Consider the following 21,291-nt stretch of genomic DNA (forward strand, 5'->3'; position numbering starts at 1 on the left):
GTACTGTACAAACCCACCTTGTTTTGTACATGTACATATTTCATATTACTTAATAAACAAATTAAGAAGAAATTACATTGCAAATGAATTGATTAGTGATCTTATCAAAAATCAAAAAGAAAATCCATTGAAAGTGCTTTGAATATCCAAGAATTGCGAACACGAGTTATTTATCACCAAAAAGCACCCCCAGCCAAATATCAGAAGAATAAATTCTCATGTTCTACTCAAACTTTTTTAAAATATGGAAAATACAGACACAATTCATTGCAGTGGAAATGTAGACCCGAGTTGTCAAGTAGTCTCCAAATAAGAATACTGATTAAGGTACAATTTTTTTTAAGTTAAGTTCAGCAGCCTTCAATTTTATTTTTCAAACTTCGGTTGCAGTTTTCCCCTGATTCATACTTTTATTCTTTTTTTTCTGCCTTACTGCAATTATGTAATGAGCAAAGAATCAATATCCGAGGAAAATCTCATTTTAACCTCCTTGTAACAGAAAAATTCCTGAAATATATCTTGGAAACTCCTCTCAAATTTGCTTTTCTAGCACTGCAATGAATGGTTTTCATATTTTTGGTCAAATTACATTGTACACATGTGTTCTATACAAGTTTTAATCAACTGTATGCCAACCAATGCGGCTAAACTATTCCTACATCTGCAGTGAAACAAAATAATCAAATTTATTAATCAACCATTGCTTCCAACAAATTTTCTTGGATAAATGGTGTCAAATTATAATTATAACTAGAACTGTCCAAACGGGACAAAATACCCCCCGCTGGGTGTTTTCAGAAGCAAGTTTTTCCATAATAAAGATATGTATCACACATGAATTATGAAATTTTTCTTCCAGTGACCTTGAACTTCCCCAAATGACCTTGGGTCATGGTCATGACACACCCTTGGGTCATGGGCAATCTTTGCGTGAAATGAGAACCTACCAAGTTTATCCATAAGAAAGATATGGACTGGACATGAATTATTAACTTTTTCTTCCAGTGACCTTGAACTTCCTCAAGTGACCTTTAATAATGACACACTTGGGTCATTATCTTGCATGAAATGAGAATGCTTTATCCATGAAAGAAACCGGACATGAATTAAAAGTGACCTTGAACTTCAAGTGAGTAAGGTCATGACACACCCTTGGGTCATGGGCAATCTTTGCATGAAATGAGAACCTACCAAGTTTATCCATAAGAAAGATATGGACCGGACATGAATTATGAACTTTTTCTTCCAGTGACCTTGAACTTGCCCAAATGACCTTGGGTCAAGGTCATGACACACCCTTAGGTCATGGGCAATCTTTGTGTGGAGTAGTAGATTCTAATGTCCCTCTGTAAGAAAGATATGGACCGGACACGTTTGCACAGACAGACGGACAAGGTGATTCCTATATACCCCTCAAACTTCGATTGCGGGGGGTATAATAATTTTAACCCGTTAGAGAGGCCATGGAAATCATGAACGTGATGCATCTTCTTTCCAACAGAGAATGTCTTGCTCCAATCACAAGTTTAAACAAACAGTCACTTCCTATGTTTACATCATAGGTAAATTAAAATATGAAGATTACAAACAGTAATCAAGTTCAATAGGCCAATGAAACAAAATGAATCGCAACAAGTGCAAGCATAGACCTCAAATATCAAAAGGTGGAATCAGGTGCAACAAAGGAGTAAGCATCCCCTGGTGTCTAAAGTTCAAAAACTGAGCAAAGCCGTTCAATTACTCAGCTAATCTAATGCTACATGTGTAAGATTCAAAATAAATTTGTCAAGATTTCATTTTAAAAATTTTTATTCGCATTCAGTCTACACATTTAACAATGAAACCAACCTCAGTGCAATGTTGATCATTTTCATTCTGACGAGCGTGCAATGTCAAGAATGAATCAACTGAGGTGCAAGGTTGGACAAGAGTCCCAATAAAATGAGACTCTTCAAGTGCACAAATCTGACAGTGTGCAATGCCAGCAACAAAGATAATGAATCATTAAAACTTGACAATGAAATGATCGTTAATGAAATCATATCATGATTGAAAGAAATGATGTTGTTCTCTAATGGTATTTGAATTATGATGACAACAGTTCTATTTTTTAGCATAAGAGATCTTCATGGCATTGCTAGGAGTGATCTTGAATCCTTGAAGGGCGTCCTTAGCAGCACCTGACTGGACTTCATTTTCAAATTCAACGAATGCAATGTCATGGCGACCAGGTACAAGTCGAACCTCCTTAAATCCAGGAAACCTAGATTAAAGTTAAAATACATTCATAAAATGTAAAGATAGCATCAAGAAATTTTTGTTACCAAGTTAAATCTAATAGGAAGAAATTCTGAAATTGAAGACATAGCATATATGTCACTACTTTTAAATGTTCATGACCTTAATGGTTATCTCCCCTTTTTTAATTAATAAAAAAAAGATTAAAAAAAAAATTCTTTTATTATAATGCATTCATCATGAAAAGTCATTGGTACTCTCAGTTAAGCAACTGTACTGCTTAATTAAAACTTTTTACAACTTTTTTCTATAAAATGCTTTAATATAATATCTTTCTGAGGACATTTAAGGGAAAGTACTATTAGGGATTGAAAACCTTAATATAACGAAAAGTCATTGATATTCTCAAATGTGCAATTAACTTTTTTTTACCGGTAATTTCTCAAAATGTCTTTCACTTACTATACTAAGTAGGATCTACTTACTGGTTAAACAACATGGATAACATCATTTCATTAGTCTCCTCTGGTAAGTTGGTGAGGAAGAGGATTTGATTGGGGGGTTGTTCTGGGATAGCAGTGGGGGCTGCCGGCTGGCTGGGTGGGGCTGCTGCTGGGGCTGAAACACACAAATGAAATTACAGTGTATGTCAAAAAATAAATCTAAGGAAAGGGTCATCTTTATCATATAAAACCAGACAATACAATGTAACTCCAAATAAATCTATGGAAAAAGTCATCATATTCTGACATCAAAGAATATATAAACTATAAGAGTGTGTGATGTAATTACATACCAATTTTTAGCGAGGAAATCATTATTACTTGTGCTTAAAAATTAATTGCGTTTTATTTGTAATAGCTTCAATATGTCTAAAATAACACTAAAAATAAATTCAGTTTTTAAGGACATATTTTCTTGCTAAAATTTCCACTTATACGGTATTTTCTTGCCCCTTATTTGTATCTTCAGTCTCTAAAATTTATTTCTATTCAACAGAAACTTGAATATCATTTCTAATTTAAGAAAGCATCTGTTTATTGGATGAAATTTTCTCTTAAATATGACCTGTGTTAACAGTTACGCATGCCTATCACTAAATCCTTTTTCCCTTTCTTGCAATCTTGTACAACAATAAGTCTACTTACAAGGCTGTGCTGGTGGGGGTAACACTGCATTAGAGGCAGAAGCAGCAGCGGCAGCAGCTTGTCTGAAATTACATAATCATTACATCAAATCAGAGCCTGTCACATAATGGGCTGGACAAAAACTTAAGTTCTGGGGAGATCACACTGAATTACAGTGAAAGGTCTCTTTTACCAATGATGTGTATTCTAAATTTTTTGTCTAATACAATCGAAAATTGAAGCTCCTTTCGAACTATTTAAATGCTTAAAATATTGTCTTTTTTGGAATTTTTAAATATCAATATCTTTGCAAACAGTGGTGTTTGGATTTGACAAATTTTATTGTATGATTAAAAATTTGCTACTCTACTGCAATGTGAATCTACTGTCTTGGCTAACCAAATTTTCAGTACTCAGATGTTGGAGAGAGCAAAAATCAGCTGTATAGCATATCTCATAACAGTGTGCTTAGTATCCTTACCTATTTGCTTTCTTCTTCTTTTTACTCTCGGGCTCATGTTCCTTTGGCCTCTTGGGTCTCTCCACAAATGTTCCTTTCATTTTGGCGATTATGTCAGAATCTTTCTTTGCATATTGTATTCTCTAAAAGATTGAAAGATCTACACATTGAAAAAAATCCATTAAACTTTGAAACTGATTTCTGAAATCCACCATAAAAACAAGGTTTTTATTATACCAATCTTATATACATTTATCACTGATAAATATAAATCACATATAAATCTATTCTTGACATTATATACAACCCTCTTTGTTACCTGGTGTAGGGTGACACAATGATCAGAGGGCAAGTTCCTCAGTCAAGGCCTGTACCACACACACACGTCAAGCCATGACAGTGGAAACATGCCATCTTGTCATTTTTGACCATTAATTTCAGATTAAATAATTGCAACACAAATTAGCCATTTTGTCATTTTTGACTATTATTTGAATTATTGCAACACAAAGTAAAACAGAAATTATCAAATATCTCTTTGAAATCAAATAAGTAATTCTTCTCTGTTTACTAGTACAACAACAGAAAATAATTTTACTATATAGGAACATATTTACCATCACAAAAAAAATTAACAAAATATGATACCATTGGTTTTTCATAGAATGGGAAACCCTGCATTGACCGCAGTGCACTGTTAGCACTGTTAACATCCTTAAATATTACAAAAGCTTGTCCTCTCATCTTCAAAGTTTTCATTGCCACAATGTCCAGGATCTGTCCAAACTGAGAGAATATGGCATACAGGGACTTCTTGAGCTCTGGAAAGGAAAGTTTTGTTTCTTTTAAATCATAAAAATGCAGTCATTACAGGATATTTAAATTTAGTTTAATACATTCCAAACAAAATAATTGGAACATTACTTTATGAAAAATGTAAACAAAAACAGAGGTTGAAGCAAGGAAGGGGTCCAAAATGGTGTCCTCCCTTGTGTTGTTTTAGAATTATGTGTATGATTTTTTTAATGTATACTTCATACAGGTTCTACAATAAGCAGGCTCCTGTTGTTTTAACTTGTGATGGTCAGCCGGGTTCGATCGCCGGTGGCCAGATAGCTCAGTTGGTAGAGCACCTGACAGGAATTTCATGGGGCCCGTGTTCGAATCCCATTCTGGTCTGCTGCAATTTCTCCTTTCACTTTACAAACCTAATCAGTCAAGGAGTTTACAAGACTATTCTGGATGAGTTGAGTGACTCGAATTTCTCGTCATTGTACTATGAGCACCTAGATCTTACGGAGCTGAGGGCCTGAGAACTGGTGAAGGGAAGTCTACATACTTGTAAATAAATACTTACCATCTTTTTTCACCTTTTCATTCAGATTGTTTATGTAAATTGTTTGGTTTGGTCTTGCATCCATTTTTACTGAAAGTACAGAAAAATCGATAAATTCAATCTCTTGTAAATGTGTGTAACAATTCTGCTCATTCATATTAAGATTCTATTTGGATAGCATATAATATTTAAGACCCCTAAATCGCTAAATACGGATTTTAACATGTTAAAACATCCTTAGGTTTTCTTCATAAACTAGCCAATTTCGGTAGTCTGAATGGCAGTGTCTATATACACGACCGTCGTGTATATAATTTCAAAGACTATTCGCACGACCGTCGTGTATATAATTTCAAAGACTATTCGCACGACCGTCGTGTATATAATTTCAAAGACTATTCGCACGACCGTCGTGAAAAACATTAAACATCCATTGTATTTATCTTTCCTTGTTTGAGTGCGAGACGGTTCGTCCCCACAGACCATTCGCACTGAGGTGTTTCGTCCCAATTAAGACAGTTCGCACGTACAACCAATTACTTGGTTACATGTATCCGATGTATGTAGTAATTGTCACTTGTTGACAGAAAATTGACTTTTGAACTTTGTTGTATTAATTAAACCATCTGTTTCAACCAATTAAGGATATGGATTCTGTGGAATAAATAACACGAACAAATGACCTGACGCACTGATTTAATTCAAACATCTCAGCTAGTGCCAGTGGTGCTGATATCTTGTATAATTGGGGAAATATTGAGAACAAATGATGCACAATCTAAATAAAATGAAAATTTCTCTAGATCTCTATATTAAGAAACAAGAGGCCCATGGGCCTTATAGGTCACCTGAGCATTATTCAACAACTTTCCAGTGATTGAATTTGTTTTAAGCCAGATGCTATAGCATTTACAATTTGGTAATCATAACTATACACTTAGCAGTTCCTTAGTTTGGTTACTTAATACCCATAGGCAGGGTAGGGGAACAAAAAATGCATTTCAACAAATCAGTAATATTCAGCAATAATCAGTAGTGCCGCTACCACACAGGAATCCTTGACTCTTAGGCTTTGATCCACACATTGCACAATTTTTGGAAAGGCATCCTTGCTTTTCAAAAAAATTTGATGAATACCAAGGAGCACATTTCAAACAATTCATTCATTTTCAGTATATAAGTACAGCCCCCCCCCCCCTCTATGGTACAACTGATCCTGGGGTCTTGAAATTTACAATTCTTGAAAATTGGGTCCCTTGCTCATAACTATATAGGTAGTTCATTTGCTTAAAACCTAGGAACAAAGAATAAAATATTCAAAGATTTAATGTTTTTTCACTATACATGTATAATCAATACAGCCCCCCCCCCCCCCCCCCCCCCCCCCCCCCCCCCCCCCCCCCCCCACCCCCCCCCCGCCCTAACACCAGAACCCCTGACTCTATAAAATTCACAATTTTGGTAGAGGCACTCTTGCTCATTATAACTATGTACTTAGTTAGTTTATTTAATATTCAGGAGCAGAGAAGAAGATTTTCAAAGAAATAATGCATTTTCACTATATAGTTATTTAGCCCCGCCCTAGCACAAGAACCCCTGACCCCAGGGCCATGAATTTCACAATTTTGATAGAGGACTCAATGCTGATTACAATCATGCAAACAGTTTGACTGCTTGATGTCCACGAGTAAAGAAGAAGATTTTTAAAGATTTCATTAATTTTAGTGGTTTTGGCCCCACCCCCAAGGCCCCAGGGGGGTAGGGATCATGAAATTCACAATTTTTGTTCCCCTTCACCCATACATACTTTGTGCCAAATTTGGTTGCAATTGATTCAGTGGTTGCAGAGAAGAAGCTGAAAATGTTCAAAAGTTTACGACCGATTGACGACGAACGACGAACGACGTACGACGAACGACGGACGACGACGGACAAAAACAGATAGCAATAGGTCACCTGAGTGACTCAGGTGACCTAATAAAATCGAGAATCTCTCTTTATATTTTGTATAAAAGAATGAAATCAATATATTTTCAAAGGGCACTAAAATTTAATTTTCAAAAAATAATTGTATGAAACCTGTTTTTATGATATGTTTCTTCCAAAAACAAACAAACAAACAAAATTTTATTAATAATTCTCTTTAAATTTGACTTCACAAGCAGAATCTCCAAATTATAGTTTAGCACCTTAATTACAAAACTGCATGAATCAGACGCTAAATAAACTTTATTATATCTGCACGTGGATAACTATTTTATACGTTTACTTAATTTTGATTAGTAGAAGGTGATTTTTTTGTTAAAACCGTAAAGGAAGTGGAAAGTTGCCTCTGTTCATCATATAAAGAACATAAATTGCCCTCGGTTATACCAACTCCGTTTTCTTAAACGAAATAATAAAAAAAAAAAAAACAAAAAAAAAAAAACAAAAAAACAGGAACGTGCTTCCAACGATGTCATGTTATTGTATGCTCACCAATATTACCTGATATGTGACATTATACAATGTTTTATTTTAGATTTTCCAAAATACATTGACCTTAATGGCAAAAACCGATAGAATATCAAAATATTTGAGCAGAGTGCAAATCAGGCACAATCTGAAAAAAGGCATAGGAAAACTATTATAATTTAAGATCACATAATTATTATAATAATGTGTGAAATACCCACATTACCATGATTACAGGGAAAAAAGACTTTTCATATACATGTACTATATAGATCTGCAGAAAATGAGAAATAAAAGAATTTGCAGAATAGATTTTGTTTTACTTGATTATATCGTGAATTTACAGTAGACGCCCGCTGGATTAGTTATGCTTCAATGCACCCATAAAATTGCACCATGTCAGCACACAGCACCTGTCAAACTGGTAAAAAATGTGACAAAAATTCACCTTCTTTGGTCGGCTCAATAAAATGACTGTTTGGACTGTTCAATAAAATAAATTCTTGGTTTGTAGAAATAATACATTTTCTTCTTGATTACTTGGCTACTTACCGACTTTTTTGCAAGCAAAAAGGGGGGGGGGGGGGGAGGAGGACTGGCGACTTTGCAAGGTCAAAAGTAGATCTATTCACACAATGTGATCATCAATGCTTGCTTATGTTGACAGATTGTTTTTTATTGAAAGGGGTGGTATAATAAATTCTTCTGTATGGGAAATATTTTTGATATAATATATTTGATTTTATTTATTTTCTGTCTCCATAACATATTCTTGAAAAAATCTCGATTAAATGAAACTAATTAAAACAAAACACACACACAAGAAAAGGGAAAATAAGAAGCACAGTATTTATAAATTGTTTTAATTTGTAGCCCATGCACGTAATTTAATACACTGACGGGTATAAAATAATAAAATGAAGGTATATTAGATCTGGAAGTAATTTTGGGGAACGTAAGTAAACTGTACTCTTTCAATAAAAATGGACATAAGGAATAATCAGATATTTTAAGTTTTTTTTTATTTTATTTAAGTTCAAAACTAAACAGCAAATTCTGAAAAATTAATAATGACGTCTTCGATACAAAGTTCGAAAGGTGCTGGTCTCGAGAACTTTGGGGACGAATTTAGGGTACACGACGATAAATGCGGTCGTGTACATATCTCGGGTAATGTGCAATTGCTATATGCAAGACGGTCGTGTAAATAGATTTTACTTAATATCTATGCACGACGGTCGTGTATATATCTCATTACTCTGCAATAGCTATTTGCACGACGGTCGTGTAAATAGACTTTCCATATAGTGTGCACGACGGTCGTGTATATATCATCGGCCAGTCTGAATCAGTAAATGCATTAGATTACAGCAGTTTAAAAACAAAACCTACGTGTAATATAATTTATGGCCAATTTAATTTTACTTCCGATGATACTTAACTTTCTAAATGTGTGTATATATACTGTATTATACACATTTACTTACAAATCTTATAGAAACGTTTTTCCCACGCCGGTAATTGGTGTCGAAGTATACCGTTAGATGGCGCTTGATATGCATTAAGTCGTACCGAGGTTTTTCGTAGCCTCTCAAATATTTACAGTTTTTCTTACTATAACTTTATCATTCATTTTTTAAGTTTTCCACTTAAACTGGTTCATAATTTTATAGAAGCCAGCATATCTAATCTAATATGTAACAAAATTCGTTTGAAAAAAAATTATTTAAAAAAATACCAGAAAATCTGAAACATAATAAAAGGTCATTTTATGCAAAGAACAAGACTTTTAGTTCAGTTTGTCCATGTACTGCAACATCTTAGAGTCGTATGAAATTGATTTCAATTTTTATAATCATAAAAATTCAGAATTATTGATATTTTGCTACATTGTCCCACCCATGATAATTTAATAAGCGCAAAATATCTCATTGAATTCAACAGCTGAATCCTAGTGCCTCATATAACCTGGCAAGATTGTGGTTTATACAAACTCATACTTGCATGAGGACCTTTTCATTTTCACACCACTGACAAAGTAAATCATATATTTTGTGTAACATCTTTTATTTAACACAAAACAACTACAATTTACAAATCGGGGTTGAAATACTGTATACAGAGTAATTTTCACTACAGTTGTAAATTCCTTTTTTTCACCACAGATTCAAACAACATTAAATAAATACCACTGTAGAGAAAATATCACACATCACTGAAAATCAATAATATGACAGATACATAGAATTCAACAATTTTAAAATGCAGAAATTAAAAAGTTTGTGCAGAAAATGCCAAAAAGAAAAAAAATAAGTTACAAGAAATGAAGAATAATTAAACTGTATACAGTAATTCAAGAATCATGTTTACAAATTTAATGCTACAACAGAAGATACATGAAGAGGATATGTATTCATGTAATAAAATTTTTGACAGAAAACAAACTGAAAGGTGGAATGGTTAGTGGTTTACTTAAAAAATAAAGATTTACAAGTAAATGAAATTGTTGGGTGAAAGTGTGCAATATCTTGATTAGTTCAATTGGTTCTTTTATCAAAATTTTACAAACTTTTCAAAGCAACTTTCTGCTGGCTGCAGCTCAAACTGAACATTTTTGGCTAAAGCATTAAGTCAACATTTACCTGATGTCAAACTACAAGGTCATAAAACAAACAAAAGACCAAACAAGTGTATACTGTAGATCACTAAATATTCGCGACACCTTATTTTCGTGAGATAGTCATTTACTCTTTATTAGCGAGACATAATTTTCACGAATTGTTGTTTTTCCTCTATATAATCGTAAGGAATACTTTTAAACGCGAGAGTGAAATTTTCGCGAGCTCATTGTCTCGCGTAATTACGCGAAAATTAAGTTCTCGCGAATAAAATGTGATTTACAGTACACAAAAATTTAACCATGATGATTTTAAGATACATAAACAATGAATAAAATATGGTTTATAAGCACTCCATTCTCTCACAGAAAATGTTGCTCCTAAGATTTTCCAAAAGAATCGTATTTATGAGAAGAATACAAACAATTCTACCTTAGCGCATGAGGCAAAACTTGCCAAAAATGAAATTACAACATGACTACCCGGGTAATTTGTAAAGAAATAGACAACATTTATCCCATACAGACATATATCAGAGTACAGCCACTGTACAGGTATTTATGAACCTTAAGAATTTTCTGTCAATTTGTGACTATACAATTTGACAATGCCACACAATGCACATAATGTAAATACAAGAAGTGTCATATCAGTTATCTTGACTAATGTATTTAATCATGGCTAGGGCAAGGAAAAGTTATTCCCTTTTCTAATGAAATAAAGCTCTTTTTTTTCTAACTGAGCAAAAACATAAAACTTAACAACAGGTTATATGGCAACAATTTAACAATCGATTTGTTGACTAGTTTTTATGCATTACGTTTTCTAGAAATATATCAATAATTCTATGTACCTCTATTTCCTAAAAGAAGACGAAAACTTATTTAGAAAACGGACATCTTTCAAAAATGCAGAAAAAATGATTTAAAAAGTACCCCAAGAGATAGCACAATAGAAAATGATGTTATGGGATTCAGTATTTTAATGTCATTTATCTGTGGCTAAAAGAAATACCTGTTTCATGTAAGTCAAAGACGTTATGGCATAATAAATAAATTGCTGACATTTTATATATAAAAATAACATGCTAATCTCATGTAATCCTAACACTAAACCTTGTAAGATATGGGCTACAATATACTGTGCTTAAAATTAATTACTACCAAATATCTCTGAAGAGACTGTACATGTAGCTCTACTGATTTGTAACAGTGGAAGTACAATGTATAAGTTAAGTATCCTATACTGCTTGTAAATTTTTACTAAGATTTATTGAAATTAGACTTGTGGAAGAAAGAGTACTTTGATAAAGATTTTCACAAATTATTCTTTTCTTTTTCCTGTTGCCTGAAACACATTCATAAAACTTTTAAACATATAAACAGAATTATAAGTCTCTTGATTGTTTTCAGATTATAGGAACATAATCTCATACGTATATGCAGGTAATATTGTGTCATCTTAATAATAAGATAGATAGAATTTGGAAAAAAATCAATATAGAGCAATTACAAATTTAGTTCAAAAATTGAAGTAAAAAAAGCATATCACATACATTTTCTTGATTGTAATCAATTGAGAGAGTGTCAAGTTTGAGTCAACTAGTATGGTATATGACATCTGTACAACAGAGTAACAAAGCACTAAAGCAGTACAATATTAATACATGTATTTATAACAATTGGTACATAATGTATGATGAAATATGAAATTAGAATTTTAAAAACTTTACAATTTACCTCCTGATGATTAAAATGAAATTTAAAGAATTATATGTCCTACTTATACTTATAAAAAAGTACCCAGTAATCTCAAATTTACACTGTTGCTGCTAAAATTACTTAAGAATTTGCCTTTTACTTCAAATCTTAACCATGCATATAAAAGGAGAATATTTAAATATACATGTACATGTACTAGTACTTAAACAATTAGTGAACATTATTGATGCTTTTCAAATAAACTAAAGTAAAATCAATTGACTTTTCAAAATTCAAAAATATCGTAAAAATAAATCTTAATTAAAAAATATTCATGCACTAAAATTGTGCTGTAACCACCCGTACTGAAGTGAGAGGTGTACATTGAAAAAAAAAGTCAGGAAGAAACCATATGCATAAAAATTTTTCTACCAAGAAATCATGACATCCATTAAAGGTCCAATTACGACTGACTAACAAAATACAGAAACTTTAAGGTACATGTACATTCACCTAACCTAGCTTTCACATTGTTCAAAAGGTTGAAAAAATAATTCCAGGTTGATTTCTAATTGCTCTTGCCAAACAGTGATAGAATGATGAGGAAAAGATAGACAATGTCAATGTAAATCTGGAGGGCTCCGTAGATGTATTCCTCAGGGTCGAGCTCGTGTTTCTTACCCCCCACAACCATCTGAGTGTCGTACACCAGGAACTACAAAATAAAACAACAATGCATCAATAAAATACTTCCAAGTCAGAATCACTTTAGATGTATTACTATACTGCAATTCAGAATCTTTTATTCCAAAATATTCCTTTAAGTATTCCTTTAATTCATATACATAAAACTTTGCATATTTCTATATTACATAAGAGAAAAAAATCTATCCAACATGCTCAAGAAAAATTTCTATTCATATACTGGTACTTGTATAGCTAAATGAACATGAAGAATTTGAACATGTAATACATATATGAAGGTGCATTAAAATCCCATTTAAAAGAAAAAGAAATATTTTGTATCGTAAGTGATAACATCAACTGTAATGTGAACTCCACTCAGTATATGAAGCGTCATGCACATCGAAGCCAACTTTTCCATTCACTTTCATTCAATGCATAGAGAGATTCAGAAAGAATAGTATGCACATATTTCAGCATACCGGTATTTAAATTCAGCATAAAGGCAGGTCATTCACAGTCTAGCATAATTGCAAATTACCATTTCACATTCATTTCAATGCATACTGCTTATAGTGATATTCCAGACAATATTAGAGCTTTTTCACATTCTTTACATTAATTATTTAAACCAAGCAGCACCAGTGTGAACAAGTTACTGAAAAGCTCATGCTGCTGTGTCAAGCAGGCATTCATTTTGAGTGTCAGATAATATTTCAAATTGATTTCATACTGACAAAATATTGTCAATGCTACCTATGTTTATGTAAGCATATATAAATTACTTCTTGGCTTTCAAAATGCCCTTATCACCTAACATAGTGGAATAAATTTTCACTAAAATGCTAAGTGTGTGTAGTTTTTTTCAATTTTTCAAGCATATACAACTATTCACTGCATATGCAGAAATATCTGCTGACAATATAATCATGATTTATAATGACTCTGCCATGTTGACAACATCATCACGATTCCACAAAGTATTGACTGAGCCATGTACATTGCACATTTAAATTTCCCTTCATTTTATTTTCCTTTCTAACACCGTCCTGTACAATCTATATGTGCCATGTACATGTACATTGCACAATGGTGAATTTCCCTTCATTTTATTTTCCTTTCTCACACCTGCAAAATCTATATTTCATTAAAATAAACCTATTATAAACATGCCAGACCCCGCATGTATCTGGGAGATGTTCCTATTTCCCAAAAAGTTTACAATAAAATATTTTGGCATTCTATATGGCTTTTAAACCAAATCTACTAATTGAAATAAATACTGTGGATTTTTCCTCAACACCTACTTGTAAAGAGTTGTGATGTACACAAAACATAACCTTAGCACCTAATCTAACACATGTACATGTACATGTATTTACTGACACAACACTTCAGATGAGAAAGAGGATAAATAAAGAGAGATTTGAAAGTAAAAACTTAAAATCAAACAACAGAAAAAAGAATTTTGCTTAAAAGGAAATAAAAACATTGAAAATACTGAACCAAACAACAATTTTGGTCACAAACTACTCTGGTTCTAAATAGCATGGATGTTTCTTCTCTATCAACTTTAAACAGCTTGCAGAATTTGAATTATTTGCCACCATTAACCTAATTATGGACATTTTAATATGTTTGAGCTATGAAAACAGGAGGAAAAGTTAATATGACTGCATTATAATCAATTTTTTGGCCTGAGAAACTATTAATTAATTTCTTTTGGCCTAATGTAAAATTGAAAATAAAAATTAATTGGCATTATTTGTAATAGCTTCTAATTCTTTCAAAATGAAAATTACATCTTGCTAAAAATAAAATACCAAATTTTAAGGATATATAGCTAAATTTGCATCTTGCTAAACTTTCCACTTATGCCATATTAAATTGATAGTATTCTTTTCAATGAATATTAATCTAGCACATGATTGTAAATGTTTACATATTAAGATTTTCCTTAAGACTTCAATTGTTCTACAATTCAAGACAATAGATATATATTAAATGTCATACATTTCAATACTAAGCAATTGCATTAATGGTTCTTTTGATGAGCTATTCTTTCACGCTTCCTATTTTTTTTTGTTTGACACCAATAAACCCAACCATAAATTGATACGAGAAGAAACAAACATCGCTATCTAGACCTTCAAGTAGGCCTAGGGCTACGAATACCGAAACTTTTTAAGGACCTAATTTTTCTTCCCGAAACAGGCCAAAATAATGAGGAAAAGGTAGACCACATCGAGGTAGAGCTGAACGGCTCCGTAAATGTGCTCCTCAGGGCTCAGTTCATGTTTCCTACCACCTACGATCATTTGGGTGTCGTAGACTAGAAACTAGATCAATACAAAGAAATACCAAGTCATGCAATGAAATAAAATGAAATCTACAGAAGAGGCACGATATTCACTGTGTTTGTAAATCAATTTTTCAATTTTTCAATCAAATAATTTTGGCAAATTTCAGTACCTTAGTTGAAATGTACAGTATGTTTTCTACAAAATGTTCTGACTCTCAATTTTTATGATTTTAAAAATGATAAGCTAAATTTTTCTTGGTTTCATAATACACAAGAATCACAAAATAAAATATATTTTATATTTTTGAATTACAATCTAACATAGTATACATGTATGTACTTCAAACAGATAATTCATTTTTGCACAGACACCAGATAAGTATATTCCAGTCAAAAACTATTTTTATTTTATTTTCATAGTTTTTAAAATTTGCTTGTATAGTTGTTAGCTTATTTGGGGGTTGTGGTTATAAAACAAATGCTACATAGCCATGCAAATGTTAGAACCCGCTCTGTAGGTTTAACTAGGTTAATAAGCTTCAATACTACGGTTCTATTCTACAGTCTTACCATAGAGAAAACCAGAGCGGCCAATCCTCCCCAGACACAGTCAAGGATCTGTAAAATATTAAAAACAGTCTCCTTATTACAAAATTGCAATATTAATGACATGCTTTAATTACACATTACATTATGTGATATGCCTTAATGAAATAGTAAAATCAAAACATTCTTGAATTCAATAAAGAAAGGAATATCATTTCATGTATTTTAAATATACACAAATATAAAGTTAACTTAGATTGAATTTGAATGTCTTATTTTGAGATCAAAATTAAGTTTATAAATGCTGTGGAATCATTTTAATTCATGGAGTCAGTGCATGTTCATAAGAAAGCCAAATTTTGTTGCTTTGTTGGAAAGTATAATTTTGTGGATGACACGTAAATAAAGAAGATTCAATGTTCATAGGGATAAGGGTACCCACAAAATCCATGAACATTGATGATTCTGAAGTATGGCTTAATATTCAAATTGTTCATTCAGTTTGTTGAATCAAAATGTTGCAATGATTTGAGAGAAAAGGCACATACGTAGCTGTATCCAACGGTGAAATAAACAATCATGACAGACCAGCCGAAAAAGAAGAGTACCATCACCAAGGCAAACAGTAATCCTGAGCACATGGTGAAGTCAATCTACAACGTCAAAAAATAAAATCATATACCCAATCATTCATCTGTGTTAAACATTTGATTTTTCAAGGCTTATAGTACTAATAATAATGATTATTATAAATAGGTAAATTTCTCTTTATCTCTGACATTGATGACACAAAGTTTTCCTTGAATTTGATGTCTATGGTTACCGACACATTGCATGAAAACTCTAATACAGCAATCTGATTAAAATTAGATCCTAAATCCACTCCTTTATTTTTTTACTGTCACTGCATGAGAAGCTAAACCAGTAGCACCAATACAGAAAAGAAAAGGAGCCAATCAAGAATCTGATTTTCATCAGATTGCCTAATATAGGATATATGCCCACTGCCTAGGAGCACCTTGTATAATACTTTTCCGCTTTTTCAATAAGTTACCTTTGTCTGAATGGCAAACAGGGAAATGGACAGACACACTGCGGCGGTGATGCCAGCTGCCACCAACACAGAATTTGTGGTGTAGAAACTGTTAAAAAGGATCCATTATATACATGTAAATAGATATACTGAAACATCAACATGATCAAGTAAACTATTCTTTTTATCTACAAAATATTTAGCTGCCACCAACACGAAATTTGTGGTGTAGAAGCTATCAGATGTACTTGTGTATCAAGAAAAATATTCTTTTTATTCAAAATATTTAGCTACAGATCCCTCGTTCCCCCTGGTTTAGAAAATTGACTTAGATAGATATATAGTTTAAAAGTAGTTGTATTAAGTTCAATATTCAATAAAACAAAAAATATATTAATTCACTAAACCTGCTGATTGTTCCAACCATCCATGACAGTGCAAGTGTCTGTAAATAAAAAAAAAATCAGAAAATGACTTATTAATAAACATTTGTTTTAACACAACTGTCCAATCAAATCAATGTAATATGTTGACTGCCAATACTAATGCTTAATATTACTGTACTCACAAAAATTGCCAGGCAGATGAAGTTTCCCGGAGACTTCCGTCTGACAGAGGGGATACAGACCAGTACAAAGTAGGTCACAAGGAAAACACCGCTGTCAAATATTTATTTAGAAATAAAATATTCTGTATATAGACCTCCTCTAAAGTATTATTTCTGTATTAGTAATTTTATATCATAAAATGCTGACAATAACATATGGATCTTTGCCTTGAATTCTGCCTTGCTTTCAAATAAACAAAAATATCTGTATGAAAACAAAAAATAATGCTTATGAAATCCTCCCTTAAACGAATTAGTATAATAAAGTACTGTAAATCACTTTTTACATGTTTTATTCATGAATACTTTATTTTGCTAAAATTACTTGAGTCTGTCTGCTTGCAAAATTTTTATTCTTGTGTATATTTGCATTATAAAGAATTAAATACATTGTACAACAGGAACCATAGCTTAAAAAAATTTTGTCTCGCTAATAAATACCAAACAGCTGACTAGTCAAAATAAGGTGTTGCGAAAATATAGTGATCTACAGTACTAGTTCAATGAGGAGAAATATGACTTACTATCCCAGATAATAAAACCAGGCTCCAGTTGTCCGCATCCAATTCCTAACTGGTGTCCTACAGGGAAAGAATATTTTTTTTTATCAGAACATCCTCTCATCTAGTTAAACTTTTACGCATAAATATTTATTCAGGTATTCATGTTTTGTAATGATCACCAAAAATTTTCCCTGTCAAGTCTTTGATAATTAACTTTCACTGGAATCAAAATCTCTTTTCTGAAATGTTTCTTATGGCTTGATTTGCTCTACTGTATGGATTACATACACATAAGAAAACAGAAAGGCAAATCCAAATGTCACCGTGAGCTGTAACATCAAGATCAAGTAGACCTGTAAAATAAAAATGAAAAAATCTCTCCTATCACAGATAACAAAATCAAATTAGCTGCATTACAGAAAATGCTGTTTTTCTTCTTTCGTGGCAACATAGCTTCAGAGATGCATGAATACTATACAGTTAAAAACTATTCTTCAATGTTCTTCTTTCATCACTTCATTTTTGCTGAGAACAGCCTACCTTTCGTATGAAGCCTCGCCTCACAGCCTTGTCACTAAAGGAACCACCCACAAACATTGGCTCTGGATCATGCACAGGCTCCACTGGTGCTCCATAACCTAAAATTAGGTTAAAATTGCAACTGTATTTAGGGGGGGGGTAAAGTTGAAGATTACAAAGTTTGACAATATTTTATGAGCAAAATTAATCACTGTTTATAGCAAATAAGTTATCAGCTGAAATAATACTTTTTCCATTTGTAAAAATTCTACTTGGATAAATTCTATATAAATCAAGTTACTCCAGATCAATTTTTTTTTAAAAAGAGACAAAAACCTTTGTTTTCAATTTTGAACACATCACATTAACTTTTACTTAGAAAATTCAAATAAAATCACCATAATTAGTTGGCTGGGAGTACCCTGGTGGATATCCACTTTGGGGTTGGGAATATCCTCCTGCCTGTGGGGGGTATCCCCCAGCCTGGGGAGGGTATCCCCCAGATTGGGGAGGATACCCTGGCTGTGTTGAGTACCCTTCTTGTTTGCCAGGATAACCTGAAAGATAAACATTACACTAATTATCTTAATAATAATGAGAAACATCCGAAAACAGATAACCATTATGTTTCCAAAAAAAATCGAGGACTCTATTATAAAGGATTTGTTTTATCATTTACACAAATGGAAAATGTCTCTATCAATTAATGCTTTCAAAAGATTTATATTTCCTGAATGGTATTTTTAAAAAAAGACTACAGCTGTTCTGGTTTGTACTTATAAAATTAACGAATAGAAAATTTGCAAGTTGAGTACAAAACCCCCTTTCTTAAATTTAAGAGGTGTGTCTTGCATTACCGGTGTATCATCTAATTGTCTCTTCCTGTTGTTGACTTGATAAAAGTGGCACATAAGTAAACTTGTCCATCACCAAAAAAGATGACAACAATAAAACTAAGATATCAGATTTAATCAATGCCTTCAACTATGAATACCTTAGTTGCTTGTCATTGTTATATAAGATTGCAAAAACTGTTACCTATTGAATGTGTTATGGTTCAAAAGATGCACTATCTTGTAACTCTTCATGGTTAAAGGGATTTATTAATGCTGAATTAACTTCCCATAAATAGTACATTTCCCATTTTGAAAATAATGTCCCCCCCCCTTCCCTCTTTAATTTCAGAAATTCCCATTATTAAACAAATTTCACATATATTTAAATTAAAAATAATTAAGTTCTAGATAGACTCGGACAGTCCAGATTAAATCTCAGAATGCAGATTTTTGCTACATTTAATTTTATTTAGAAACTTAAATGGGAGCATATCCTGGGACTCTCATTATATATTCACACCTAGTGTCCATCGTGTTAATGTCAAGCAATCGTTCTCATTTTCCGCCTTTTAAAAGAAAAAGGTGGTCAAATAAAATATCAAGATAAAGGTAATACATCGTCACAAACCACGGCCAAAATGTACGCTCCTCTCCCATCTGGCCGTGGTTGAACGAGGAGAGAATTCTTCGTAGCTCATTAAAATACTGACCAATGCGAGTAAAACATAGTCGGATGATGAACTTTATCGCGACCTTTCAATATCCAATCGCAGTATAGGAAATATTTCTTGTATAATGTTGACGTCAGTTGTTGATTTCGATTGCGATGGAAACAAAACTTGCCATTGACTGAATATGATGTCACAATAGAGAGGCGTAAATATTCAAGATAACGACACTTTTTGTGATCATGCAGCCACGGGTAGGAGAGAGCTATATATGCGGACTCCGGACCGTGGCTTGAGACGATGAAGGTAATATAAACAACAATAAACTAGTCCATGTAGTCTGAGATAATTCCCACTCCAATATTTTATCTAATGATACCAACCTGCTGATTGGTTATATGAAGGAGGAGGTGCTGATGGTGTTGACATTTTCCTAAAATGTCTGAAATAAATAAAAACTTGGGTTTAACTTTAATTGAGTATTTTGATGACTCTTGAAATTTTACAATAAATTAGCAGCAATTGCAATTCTTTAATTGCATACATTTCAACAATGTCTAAAATAATTAATCACTGTCATGAATAATTGGTGATTTCAATCTTAATTTATTGACTTTGAAAAGAGTAATATTCAGTAATATTCAGCTGATACAGATAGATCAGTCATATGATTAAGCATGCATTGCGCAATGTACATGTATCTATACATGAATTTCTACTTTGATAAGCTATTTCAAAAGAAACGAAGGAAACTTCTTTTTTAAAAAAATTATACATAAAAGCTTCACTTTACATGTATGAGATAATGATGTGTGGTTGATCCTTATGACTCTGTCATCCCAGACCCCAACCCATCCCTTCTACCTCCCTAGTAATCAATAACATCCTAAAAATTCCAAAGAGACTAGCAAAAAAGGCATGTACAATCTTTTTCCGGGTTTTACACATTTCATTGTTTTAATCAAAACTATTTGCTCATATCTTTGTGAGAGAAGCTTCCCTTATCTGAATGCAGATCAAATGTTATACAATATAAAATATATAACCTGTCACCAAGAATTAAGAAGTGTAGTTGTGAACGTGTTGACGCCTGTCACCCACTTCCATCAATAAAGTAATTTTACAGAGCATTTTATTTTCTATTGAAATATCGATCATTAGTATTTCGGTGAGTATACTGTAGGCTAGACGATTAGCTAATACCTGTTACTTTTCAGTGCAGTGTTTTCGTCGTTGATGTGTAAAATAATATTTACATTAGGATACCCAAATGAAAGTAATTGTGATTAAGAAAGTGAAAAATTACCTTTCGTTCTAGAAATCTGAAGAGTATTGATTAATATTTCCAAACGAGGAAGATAAATTCAGGAAAACAATTTATTCTAGACTATCTGTGATTACCAAAATAATGACGTCACGAATTAACCGGACCTCGATCCCGATGAAATTTTGATTACTAACACGTCGGTAACGAGTAGTAACAAATTGAAAAAGAATCTTAAGATTTAGTGTTAGCATCGTTAACTTACTATAAAAAAAAGACAGAAGTATTTCAAATATATTTTCAAATACAACTTTTTTTTCTCATGCATAAGTATTAACTGAAGATTAATGATTGTAATAAAATTTAATATGACTGACAGAATGGAATCTCAAACTC

General features: G+C 32.5%; 2 protein-coding genes across 2 annotated transcripts; both read right to left on the reverse strand.

The window, feature by feature from the left end:
- Nucleotides 1–1,791: 1,791 nt before the first annotated feature.
- Nucleotides 1,792–9,132, reverse strand: LOC134230773 (U1 small nuclear ribonucleoprotein A-like). The gene is made up of 7 exons (XM_062712622.1): nt 9,103–9,132; nt 5,183–5,251; nt 4,474–4,646; nt 3,847–3,968; nt 3,387–3,448; nt 2,724–2,856; nt 1,792–2,263 (listed from the first exon to the last, which is right to left on the reverse strand). The coding sequence occupies exons 2-7, from the start codon at nt 5,244–5,246 to the stop codon at nt 2,104–2,106; spliced, it is 714 nt and encodes a 237-aa protein (XP_062568606.1). The 5' UTR covers nt 5,247–5,251; nt 9,103–9,132; the 3' UTR covers nt 1,792–2,103.
- A 532-nt stretch (nt 9,133–9,664) lies between these two features.
- Nucleotides 9,665–21,063, reverse strand: LOC134230769 (protein lifeguard 3-like). The gene is made up of 12 exons (XM_062712617.1): nt 20,938–21,063; nt 20,015–20,073; nt 18,526–18,684; nt 18,149–18,246; nt 17,897–17,961; nt 17,630–17,686; nt 17,067–17,157; nt 16,906–16,943; nt 16,520–16,607; nt 16,014–16,118; nt 15,490–15,537; nt 9,665–12,648 (listed from the first exon to the last, which is right to left on the reverse strand). The coding sequence occupies exons 2-12, from the start codon at nt 20,058–20,060 to the stop codon at nt 12,502–12,504; spliced, it is 942 nt and encodes a 313-aa protein (XP_062568601.1). The 5' UTR covers nt 20,061–20,073; nt 20,938–21,063; the 3' UTR covers nt 9,665–12,501.
- Between the last annotated feature and the right edge of the window lie 228 nt (nt 21,064–21,291).

This window comes from Saccostrea cucullata, unplaced genomic scaffold (assembly GCF_032062105.1).
Source record: "Saccostrea cucullata isolate Sc308-1 unplaced genomic scaffold, CSIRO_AGI_Scuc_v1 ctg136, whole genome shotgun sequence".
Taxonomy (NCBI): Eukaryota; Metazoa; Mollusca; class Bivalvia; order Ostreida; family Ostreidae; genus Saccostrea; species Saccostrea cuccullata.

Coding starts and splice junctions, on each gene's coding strand:
- LOC134230773 (XM_062712622.1), bottom strand. CDS start 5,246: ATGGATGCAAGACCAAACCAAACAATTTACATAAACAATCTGAATGAA. Junction 3,449..3,846: donor AAGAAGAAGAAAGCAAATAG/GTAAGGATACTA, acceptor ATGTAATTTCAG/ACAAGCTGCTGCCGCTGCTG. Junction 2,264..2,723: donor TTATCCATGTTGTTTAACCA/GTAAGTAGATCC, acceptor ACTTTAATCTAG/GTTTCCTGGATTTAAGGAGG.
- LOC134230769 (XM_062712617.1), bottom strand. CDS start 20,060: ATGTCAACACCATCAGCACCTCCTCCTTCATATAACCAATCAGCAG. Junction 16,944..17,066: donor TCATCTGCCTGGCAATTTTT/GTGAGTACAGTA, acceptor TTTTATTTACAG/ACACTTGCACTGTCATGGAT. Junction 16,119..16,519: donor TGTTTGCCATTCAGACAAAG/GTAACTTATTGA, acceptor TTGACGTTGTAG/ATTGACTTCACCATGTGCTC.